The 12,265-nt window shown below is 50.8% G+C and overlaps 1 protein-coding gene across 8 annotated transcripts in view; it reads left to right on the forward strand.

Moving 5' to 3' along the window:
- FARP2 (FERM, ARH/RhoGEF and pleckstrin domain protein 2) overlaps nucleotides 1–12,265 on the forward strand; it is a 99,184-nt gene that overhangs the window by 54,728 nt on the left and 32,191 nt on the right. For all 8 annotated transcript variants that reach the window (XR_003510477.1, XM_027538180.1, XM_027538183.1 and 5 more), the window contains exon 8: nucleotides 3,270–3,417. Coding sequence is in view for 7 of the 8 variants with exons in the window: in XM_027538180.1 (XP_027393981.1) it covers nucleotides 3,270–3,417 (148 nt within the window). In the remaining variant the exon portion in view is untranslated. The remainder of the gene's footprint in view (nucleotides 1–3,269; nucleotides 3,418–12,265) is intronic.

A 12,265-nucleotide genomic window follows, 5' to 3' on the forward strand; every position in this document is an offset into this window, starting at 1 on the left:
TTTGGCATTGCCCTTCTTTGGGATTGGAATGAAAACGGACCTTTTTCAGTCCTGTGGCCACTACTGAGTTTTCCAAATTTGCTAGCATATTGAGTTCAGTACTTTCACAACATCATCTTTTAGGATTTGAAAAACCTCAGCTGGAATTCCATCACCTCCACTAGCTTTGTTCATAGTGACACTTCCTAAGGCCCACTTGATTTTGCACTGAGGATGTCTAGCTCTAGGTGAGTGATCACACCGTCATGGCTATCTGGGTCATGAAGATCTGTTTTATATGATTCTGCACTGAGGATGTCTGGCTCTAGGTGAGTGATCACACCGTCATGGCTGTCTGGGTCATGAAGATCTGTTTTATATGATTCTGCACTGAGGATGTCTGGCTCTAGGTGAGTGATCACACCATCATGGCTGTCTGGCTCATGAAGATCTGTTTTATATAGTTCTTTGTGTTCTTGTCCCCTCTTCTTACTATCTTCTGCTTCTGTTAGGTGCATACCATTTCTGTCCTTTATTGAGCCCATCTTTGCATGAAATGTTCCCTTGGTATCTCTAACTTTCTTGAAGACTCTCTGCTGCTATGCTGCTGCTAAGTCGCATCAGTCATGTCTGACTCTGTGCGACCCCACAGATGGCAGCCCAACAGGCTCCTCTGTCCCTGGGATTCTCCAGGCAAGAGCACTGGAGTGGGTTGCCATTGCCTTCTCCGGAAGAATCTCTAGTCTTTCCCATTCTATTATTTTCCTCTATTTCTTTGCACTGATCACTGAGGAAGGCTTTCTTACCTCTCCTTGCTATTCTTTGGAACTCTGCATTCAAATGGGTATATCTTTCCTTTTTTCCTTTGCTTTTCACTTCTCTTCTTTTCAAAGCTATTTGTAAGGGCTCCTCAGACAGCCATTTTGCTTTTCTGCATTTCTTTTTCTTGGGGATGGTCTTGATCCCTGTCTCCTGTACAATGTCATGAACCTCATTCCATAGTTCATCAGGCACTGTGTCTATCAGATCTAATCCCTTGAATCTATTTGTCACTTTCACTGTATAATTGTAAGGGATTTGATCTAGGTCATACCTGAATGGCCTAGTGGTTTTCCCTGCTTTCTTCAATTTCATCTGAATTTGGCAATAAGGAGTTCATGATCTGAGTCACAGTCAGCTCCTGGTCTTGTTTTTGCTGACTGTATAGAACTTCTCCATCTTTAGCTGCAAAGAATATAATCAATCTGATTTCAGTGTTGACCATCTGGTGATGTCCATGTGTAGAGCCTTCTCTTGTGTTGTTGGAAGAGGGTATTTGCTATGACCAATGCGTTCTCTTGGCAAAACCGTTAGCCTTTGCCCTGCTTCATTCTGTACTCCAAGGCCAAATTTGCCTGTTACTCCAGGTATCTCTTGACTTCCCACTTTTGCATTCCAGTCCCCTATGATGAAAAGGACATGATTTTTTGGTGTTAGTTCTAGAAGGTCTTGTAGGTCTTTATAGGACCGTTCAATTTCAGCTTCTTTGGCGTTAGCGGTTGGGGCATAGACGTGGATTACTGTGATATTGAATGTTTACCTTGGAAACAAACAGAGATCGTTCTGTCACTTTTGAGATCGTACCCAAATACTGCATTTCAGACTCTTGTTGACTATGAGGGCTACTCCATTTCTTCTGAAGGGTTCTTGCCCACTGTAGTAGATATAATGGTCATCTGAATTAAATTCACCTATTCTGGTTCATTTTAGTTCACTGATTTCTAAATATATAGCTGGTATTTATAACAACTATAAATGGAGTATGTAACCTTTGAAACTTATGAATCCTGTTTCACACCTATAGCTTATATAATATTGTACCTCAGCTGTGTGTCCTTTGTTAAAAAGACAGGAGATGAGTGTTGGTGAGGATGCGGAGAGGAGGGGGCCCTTGTGCGTTGTTGTGGGAACGTACATCGGTGCAGGGGCTGTGGAAAACAAAGTGGAGGTTCCTGTGATGGCCTACATGGGAGAAGAATCTAGAAAAGAGTAGATGTGTGTATGTATCAGATCCACTGTGCTACACACCAAAAACTAGCACCACACTGTGAATCAACTCCAATTAAAAATCTAAAATTAAATAAAAAATTCCACTCCTGGGTGTTTATGGAAAGAGAACAGAAACCCTGACGAGAAAAGATGCACGTACCCCCGTGCTGCGTTCCTTACGATGGCCAGAACACAGTGTCCGTCGGGAGATGAGCATGTGAAGGAGACATGTGCATGCAGCAGGGTCATCGCCTTGCTGATGGCTTATTAGAGTGTCAGTTGACAAACGTCTAGTCAGCTTCAAAGGACGGACATTTTCGTCAAAGAATGGAAATTCCAAGAATGGCGTAAGCCAAGCAGTTGTGTTATTCCTAAAAGATGCAAAAACTGAGGCTTTCAGAAGCAAGAAGAAAAAGAGCTGTTTATGGAAGTTGCTCGTGGAGGCTTTGGGCTGTCCTGAGCGCCCTGCCCTGGAGCCGCTCACTGTCTGCCGACTGTGTGCCAGGCGAGGATAACGCCAGTTGTTTTGGTGATTCTATTTTTGTTCATTTGCATAATTTAATTTTTATAAAGGTATATTCTAATGGTTAGCATTGTACCTTTTAAAGTTTTGAAGTGGGTTTAATGAAAGTGAAGTCGCTCAGTCGTGTCTGAATCTTTCCGACCCCATGGACTGTAGCCTACCAGGCTCCTCTGTCCATGGGATTTTCCAGGCAATAGTTAACCGTCTGAGCCACCAGGGAAGTCCATTAGATACCATTCAGTTCAGTTCAGTTCAGTCACTCAGTCGTGTCCGACTCTTTGCGACCCCATGAATTGCAGCACACCAGGCCTCCCTGTCCATCACCAACTCCTAGAGTTCACTCAGACTCACATCCATCGAGTCAGTGATGCCGTCCATCTCGAGTCAGAGATACCATTAAATACCATTAAATACGTGGTGTGTCCCGTCTTTAGTATTCGTCTCTGCCTGTAATGTTTGCACGTCACTTTGTCTGTATTAAGATAAAATTACAAGGCTGAGCATCTCAGGAGTGCAAAGAACATATCTGCCCCTCTGGGGAGTACAGACCGGAAGGAAGGGGGCAGTTGCTGTGGCCTGTGTGCCGTGTCCTTTGTTGTGGGCAAACATCTGTGGGGAGGGGCCGGCCCCCGGGAGACCGGAGCCCCTGAGCTGCTTGCGTGTCCATTCTGGTTTCCCGGTCTCTCTGTCCGAGTTTCTGCTCTCAGGAGCGCTGTGAACTTGCTGTCTTTCATTGCAGGGGCCAGACGCCTGCTGAGTCAGACTTCCAGGTGCTGGAAATTGCCCGGAAGCTGGACATGTATGGCATCAGGTTTCACTCAGCTTCTGACCGGGAGGGGGCCAAGATCAAGCTGGCCGTTTCGCACACGGGGGTCCTGGTGTTCCAGGTAGGTGTGCAGGGTGCCCTCCTCACTGCGCTGGGAAGTGAGAACTTCCAGAACTTCTGAGTCGCCTCAGACGGGGAGGCAGATGTTTGGACTGTGCGGTCCAGCCTGTCCCCCTTAGAGAGGCCGTTTCCTAGTCCTGGACTCTGTCCCGGAGCCCACTCTTCCTTCTAATGCTGTTTGGAAGGTCGTCCCCTGGAACCTCACCCAGGGGCTCAGAGCACTCTGCAGGGCGGCGTCTCCCCCGGGGGTTGGGGCTGCTGCCCGTGGGGTCTCCGCCACGAGCCACAGTCCCACTGACTGCAGGAGCCCGAGCCACCTGGAGAGCCTCTGGGGCGTTGCCCGTGGTCCTGGGGCCGTCTGCACCCGCTGGATGTGAGCAGGGGAGGAGACACATGAAGGGCCCCGAGCTGTGTTTCTGGTGACGTGTCTGCGTGCTGGGCCGGCTGGTGTGAAGCGCCCGGAAGCAGCTGCGGACGCCCGCCCGGGCTCCAGGGCCTGCGGGCCCTGCCCGGGACCTCAGCACCTCGGGGAACGTGGCCTGCAGCTCCTCCCTCCCCTCTCTCCCTAGCGGGCTTCACGCAGCCCCCCACACAGCCGGTCTGAGCCCGGCCTCCCTGACCAAGAACACTTAGTTTCGCCTTCTCTTCCTTTCTCTTTTAAAATCAGGCATCAAATTTCAGTTGCCTGTCAGAAAGAATGCCAGGCTTGCACTTACAGCGTCGGTGTGTGGCCTCCTCCAGAGTGCCCAGGCCCTGCCGTGCCCAGGCCCCACTCGCGCGCCCTCTGCCGGCGGCTCCTGCCCGGCACACAGGAGCAAGCGCAGCCCTAAATTGAGGCTGTTACTCTTCCAGAAAAGGACAGGTCATCTATGACCAGAAGAAATTGCAAAAGCAAAGGATTAGAGACTTCGGGTTAAAGGCGGCAGATTGAATCCATTACCACTCCCTCAGAATCCCCCCTGGAATAGCAGTGAAGGAATTTTTTAAACTTGACATCAGTAAGAACCAAGAATGGAAAGGAGACCACAGAGAGCAAGGGCTGTCAGCGGAATTGGGAGCTCGGAAGGCGAGTGGGATGGGCGCAGGGGCGGGGCCGAGACTGGCAGGCCAGGCAGGACAGTTAGTTAGCCACCCCCGGGAGAGGGCCTCCCCTTGGAGGTGGAGGGCAGTGCCTGCAAGTGGGCCTCTGACCCCGGGGTCCCCCCTCCAGCCCTGGGAGCTGCCGGCCAGCCTCTTCAAAGACTCATCGCAGACGATCTGAAAGCACTGAGAATCAGAAGAGCACGCAGAGTCCCACGTGCTCGTCACACGGGTTCCCCCCGGCCTGTGTTCTCACTCCCTGCCCCTCCACAAACACACACACACAGATCACATGTGCAAATAGCAGCACACAGACACAAACATACAGAACACACATACACACACTGACACATAAATATACACACAGACCACATCCACACACAGAGACACATATACACAGAGACCACAAATACACACACACATATACACACACAGAGACACATATACACATAGACCACATATACACGCACACACATACACACAGAGACACATATACACAGAAACCACATATACATACACACACAGAGACACACATACACATAGACCACATATACACACACAGAGAGACACATATACACATAGACCACATATACACACACACACACATCCACACACAGAGACCACATATACACACACACACATACACACACACAGAGACATATATACACACAGACCACATATACACACACACACACATCCACACGCAGAGACACATATACACATAGACCACATATACACATACACACACAGAGACACATGTACACAGAGACCACACACACACACACACAGAGACACATATACACATAGACCACGTATACACACACACACACACATCCACACACAGAGACACATATACACAGAGACCACATATACACATACACACACAGAGAGACACATATACACAGAGACCACATATATACACACACAGAGACACACATACACATAGACCACATATACACACACACACACAGAGACACATATACACAGAGACCACATACACACACACACACAGAGACACATATACACAGAGACCACATATACACACACACACACACACAGAGACACATATACACAGAGACCACATATATACACACACAGAGACACACATACACATAGACCACATACACACACACATCCACACACAGAGACACATACACACACATACACACAGAGACACATATACACAGAGACCACATATACACATACACACATATACACACACAGAGACACATATACACAGAGACCACATATACACACACACTCATTCACACACAGAGACACATGTACACAGAGACCACATATACACACACACACATCCACACACAGAGACACACATACACATAGACCACATATACACACACACACATACACACACAGAGACACATATACACACATCAGTTCAGTTCAGTCGCTCAGTCGTGTCCGACTCTTTGCGACCCCATGAACTGCAGCATGCCAGGCCTCCCTGTCCATCACCAACTCCCTGAGTTCACCCAGACACACGTCCCTCGAGTCAGTGATGCCATCCAGCCATCTCATTCTGGAGTTATTTCTCCACTGATGTCCAGTAGCATATTGGGCACCTACTGACCTGTGGAGTTCCTCTTTCAGTATCCTATCATTTTGCCTTTTCATACTGTTCGTGGGGTTCTCAAGGCAAGAATACTGAAGTGGTTTGCCATTCCCTTCTCCAGTGGACCACATTCTGTCAGACCTCTCCACCATGCCCGCCCGTCACACAAACAAAGAGATACATAGATGCACAGACATATCTACAGATACACAGACAGACACATAAACACACAGACATACAAACCACATATACACACGTACATACTGATACACATATACACACGTACATACTGATACACATATACACACAGGTATACACACATACACACAGTCCACACATACACAGAGACACACACGTGTACAGGGATACCTATGTACAGAAACAGACCTCATACACACAGAGACACACGTACACACAGAAACACACACACAACACACAAACACACAGAGACACGTGCACAATGACACACTGGACAGACCACATATATACACAGACACACAAGAGAGACGTATATACACACAGACACACACCACACACAGATGCACACATACGTGCACATATACGTATGTGCACGTGTGCTAAGTCACTGCCGTCATGTCTGACTCCTCACAACCCCATGGACGGTAGCCCGCCAGTCTCCTCTGTCCATTGGATTCTCCAGGTAAGAATGCTGGAGTGCGTTGCCCTGCCCTCCTCCAGGGGGTCTTCCCAACCCAGGACTAAAGCGCACATCTCTTAGGTCTTCTGCATTGGCAGGCAGTTTCTTTACCACTAACACTACCTGGGAAGCTGTACACGCACAGACACATATATAAACACAGGCACACGCATATACACACACAGAGATGTGTGCACACATATACACAGAGAGACACATGTATACACAGAGACACACACATACACACAGAGAGACATGTGCACACATATATACACAGAGACACATGTATACACAGAGACACATATACACACAGAGGATGTGTACACACATGTACACAGACATATGTATAGACACAGACACACACATACACAGAGAGACGTGTGTACACATATACACAGAGAGACATATATATACACAGAGACACAAACGTACACACACAGGCCACATATGTATACACAGACACACACGCACGTTTTTCCAAAGCCTTGAAGGTGCGCTGCCCTCGCAGGGCCCTTTCCCCGAGAGTGTCTGTGTGCTCCCCGGGAAGAGGCCACACCCTGTTGGGACTGCTGCGCAGCTGTCACTGAGGCCCCTGATTCTTGACTCTACGGGCCTGTCCCCAATGTCACCTGGCCAGTCGTGTCCATGCAGCTCTTGTTTTCCTGCAGGACAGGATCCAGTCTAGAAGCAGCCATAACATTCAGCTGTCATGCTGCAGCCGCCTGCGATCAGGAACACTGGACCAGTCTGGGGGCCGTTCTCCTGTGGCTAGAGTCGGGACGGTGCCCAGCTGGGCCGCATGCAGGGGACACGTGCCCCTCGGGGATGACCTGGGGCACCGCCTGGCCTCCCTGGCGACGCGAAAGCTGACCCCGCACTTTCCGGCTCTTCCCCTGCATCATTATTGGTCTTTCTCTTTCAACTGATAAGCGTCCTTGGAGAGACGCTGGGCCTTGTCCAGTGCCTGTAGACTAGCGTCCCCTCGGTGCCTGGCCAGGGTTTGCCAGATGGTCCCTGACTCAGGCACACCTGGGGCCTCCTGCTCAACTTAGACGGTGACAGGGAGAACCAGGAACTTGAGGAAAGCCTTCTTTCCGAGGAAGATGGTATTTGCAGGGCAGGTGCCAAACTTGTGGGAAGAAGAGACTCAGAAAAGCAGAAACTCGGGGCTGGAGGAGGTGCAAAAGCAGGAGAGCCTCTTTACCCCATCCCTCGTCCCCAGGGAACAGGGCACAGCTTCAGCATGAGCGTAAACTCTCTCTTGTGAGTTTTGATTCTGGCCTGGTTTGTCATAGTAAAATATTGGTAATTAACTGTTAGAAGGCTGGTTATGCAAACGGTGCTGCGCTCATGTTACGGGGTGACTGGCCACCTCTGCAGAGGATGCAGACGCTGTCCTAATAAACGAGACGGTCTTTGAGATGTGCTGCTACACGGAGAGAGTACTCAGAGCTGTGTGTGTGACTTGCTGCCTCCTGTGGGGAAAAGAGAGGAAATCACAAGACACAATTTATTCCCTGCGGAAAAGCTGGCATTGGCCACCCCTCAGATGGTGACTAGAGTCAGCAGGCTTTCAGAAGAGGGGAGAAAGAAAGTGAAAGTGAAGTCGCTCAGTCGTGTCTGACTCTTTGTGACCCCATGGACCATAGCCCACCAGGCTCCTCCATCCATGGGATTCTCCAGGCAAGAATACTGGAGTGGGTTGCCATTTCCTTCTCCAGGAGATCTTCCCGACCCAGGGATTGAACCTGGGTCTCCCGCACTGTAGGCAGAGGCTTTACCACCTGAGCCACCAGGGAGACGAAGAGGGGAGAGGGGAATGCTAAATCTGGACTCATGTTGGTGCCTTGTTAGTATATTACTGTATTGCATGTTCTTTCTTTCTTTAATTTAAAAGTACATTATTGCTAAAAGTGTTAACCATTATCTGAGCCTTCAGAGAATCATAATCCCTTTGCAGTAGTAATGTCAAAGATCACTGATGACAAATACCTTAGCAAATATATAATGAAGAGGTCTGAAATATTGTGAGAATTCCCAAAATGTGGTACAGAGAAGTGAGTGAACGCTGTTGGGAAAATGGTGCCCATAGACTTGCTCAGAGCAGGGTTGCCACCAACCTCCAGTGTGTATGTAAGACCTTCTCGAAGAAGCCTCAGAAGTAGGAGAAAAGCCCACACCTTGAAGCAAGAGCCAGGCAGGCACAGGGACACAGGGGCCCAGAGAGGCGCAGGCTGGCGGCAGCAGGCCTGGGAGACGTGGCTGAGAGCTCCGCAAAGAAGAGAGAGAGACAAGGGTGAGAGACGGGAGAGAAGCAGAGGGAACTCCAGCAGCGCCCAGGTGGCCCAGCATCCCAGGATTCTAGAGCCTGGACCCAAACGGCAGCGGAGGAATTGCTACAGACGTTACAGGAGGAGAAACGTCCAATCCTCCAGGCACCGGTTTCCAGATGGAAGGTGCCCACAGGCTTTATTCCTAGTGAATGGAGATCCGTCAGGACTTGTCCTTCTGAGACGTCAGAACACAAAAGATCAGAGGGCTTCCTGGGGAGAGGCGCGGAGGCGTGAAACGCGCTGGACACTGGGGGATGGAGGTTCTAGATGTGAAAAGAAGTCATTTCCAGCCCAGAGTTCCATGTCTGTGCAGCCAGATTGCTATGCAAGAAGAAAGTAAAAGCATTTCCAGACATGCTGCTTTTCAGAAAACTCAGTCCCCGCGTAGCCTTCTGAAGGCCGAAGGTGCGGGAGAGGACCAAGGTGGGAGCCGAGAACACAGGGCAGTGTGTTGGGAAGTGTTGGGGGGTGGCCATGCTTGGATGTGAAGAACCTGTGTTAGCAGAAGGACATAGGGGCTCCAGGGAAGACTGCCAGGAAAGAAACAGACCTGACCAGAGAGTCCCCTGGGGCTCCAGTGGTTAGGACTCAGGCCTTTGCTGCTGTGGGGTGTGTGTGTGTGTGTGTATGTGTGTGTGTGTGTATGTGCGCACGCTCAGTTGTGTCCAACTCTTTGTGTCCGCATGGACTGTAGCCCGCCAGGCTCCTCTGTCCATGGGATTTTCCAGGCAAAAATACTGGAGTGGGTTGGCATTTGCTCCTCCAGGGGATCTTCCCTTCCAGGGATTGAACCCACGTCTCCTGTTCGACCCCTGGGTCCCAGGTTCATTCCCTGGTCGGGGAACTGAGATCCTGCAAGCCCTGTGGCACAACCAAAAAAGAAAGCCAGTCAGTGATGTCATGGTGAGATCACACTGGAGAGTTTTAAGGGTCTGCAGGGAAGTTTTGAGCTGAACCAGTGATGGGTGCATAGAAAATGATGGAAAGAGGCAGTTAGTAACTCTGGGAGAATTACAGATAAAGGAGGAAAATACAGTTGCGATCCACCCCTGCCCAGTTTGCAAGCAGCACTCACATGATCAACAGCACAGGTCAGATTTGGGGGGCCCGTGGGGTGCAGTCCAGGCAGACAGCAGCCTGAGCCAGCTGTGTGGACACACAGTCGTTGTTGGACAGGCCCTCTTCCCGACTCCCTTGAGCCCTTGCATCCAGGGCCAGGAGCTGAGGTGCGGCCTTTTCTTCTGTTGATGTTTTAAGGTTTGCTGGTTTTGAGGATGGAGTTGAGAAGCCTCCAGTGCCTCATTCTGAGCCGCAGGTGGAGTGACGGTGTGTCGGCTGCACGGGGAGGTGGGGGCTGACGTTTGAGTCGGGATCTCAGGGACATCTCTTAACTCAGGAATGCAAAGAATTGAGACGGAATTCACAGAACGTGAAGTCCACCCTTCAGAAGTATAAGTCAGCGTTTTCAGTATTAATATACTCGCAGAATCGTGCAGCTGGTGCCCCGATTCCAGAAAACGTCAATGCCGCCCTCCCGGGCCCTGGGCCCGCCCTGCCCAGCTTCGCTGACCCTACGCCTCTGCCCGCGAACACCCCTCCTCTGCCCCTCCCCGGGACCGGCCGCGGCATCTCTGCTTCCCCTTGTTTCAGAGCATGTCCGTGCTGTTCGTGTTTCCAAGCCCCCTTCCTCCTTACAGCTAAAGTGCTGGGCTTGGCTTTAGTATCTTGAATGGAAAGCATTCTTCATCTTGCTGTTCCCCCATCCTGAGTTTGTGGAAAAGAGTAAATGGTCATGAAGACCAAGGACAGAAAAGAAAATGCCAGAGAGTGTTTCCATACATTCAGAGTTTTTATTCTGAAAAGTTTTCAAGTTCAGAGAAGTACAAGAGCGTGCCGTGAGCCCTTTCACCGGGGACCCCCACCCGGGTTCCCCAGGCGCGCCCACCTCATGATTTCAGATGCTCCCACCCAAGCTGAGCTGCTCCGCCCGGCCAGGGTCTGCCCAGGATCCTCCGCGGGAAGTGTCTCACTTCTCTCCTTGTCCTCACGGCCGCGGTGCCCCAGAAGCTCTGGGCCGGTCATTTGTGACATGGGCCTGCCCGGCCCGGCTGCTGCTGAGACTAAGCTGCCTGGGCAGCAAGTCACGGGTGCGAGGCTGTGCCCGGCACAGCCCTGCGGAGCCATCTGTCCCTGCCGGGGTGCGGCATCCGGCACCTGCTCGGAAGGCACTGACAGGCCTCTGACTTTTCACAAGCGGTGTCTTTGCTTGCTGGCTGCGCGGGGTCTCTGTCGCTGCGCTTCTCTGGCTGTGGTGAGCAGGGCTCCTCTCCACTGTGCCCAGGCTCGGGAGTGCTGGTGCGCGCTTAGTTACCCGGGGGCATATGCGACCCTCCCACACCAGGGGTGGAACCCACGGCCCTGCGCTGGCAGGGGGGTTCTTACCCACTCCACCACCACCAGGGAAGCCCGCAAGGAGACTTTTGTCCTCTGTAATTAGTATTTGTGGAGAGATACTTTAAGACTGAATTTCCCTCAGGGTGGCCAAAAGGCCGCTCTTTAAATTCCGTTACTCAGGCTGCTGGAGGGGCTTTCTCACCTGCTTTACTCCCTCTCTGTGGACACCCGGCTTGTCTCCTGCTCTTACCGTCACTGAGCTGTAATTCCGGCTGTGATCTGAGGTTTGGTCTGCTGCCATAGTTTCTTTTGATCTTTAAATCGCCTCTCAGGTGACTCTGTGCCTCTCGGCACCTCCCTGTCCTTTCTGAGCACTTACTTACTTTCTCACACAATAACAGGGTCCGGTCCCTTTGTTCCCTGCCTGCCCCACCCTGGGAGAGCAGCCAGTCCCCGTCTGCGAGGTGAAGAGTGTTTAGAAGCCGGTCTGGGCCCCAGCGCTCGCTCAGTCTGGCGAGTCCAGAGTTCAGCCCTGGCTCCGGGTCGTCCAGCACCACTGGGATCACTCTATCCTCCTCTCTTTCCTACGCTGAGAAACAGCTCTGCTCCATCCCTGCCCAGCCACCCTCAAGCCCCTCCCAAGCGCTGTCCTTGCTGGGGTGGCTGCCAAATGTTCACTGTTAACACTGACAAAAAAAAAAGTTTGTATCAAAGCTGTATCAGAGCAGCAAAGTGCTCTTCCTAAAACAGATTAGTATGTTTAGTATTGACATTTTAATTGAGTCGTTCTGAATGTAACATCTGTATAATG

Source organism: Bos indicus x Bos taurus, chromosome 3, assembly GCF_003369695.1.
Source record: "Bos indicus x Bos taurus breed Angus x Brahman F1 hybrid chromosome 3, Bos_hybrid_MaternalHap_v2.0, whole genome shotgun sequence".
Taxonomy (NCBI): domain Eukaryota; kingdom Metazoa; phylum Chordata; class Mammalia; order Artiodactyla; family Bovidae; genus Bos; species Bos indicus x Bos taurus.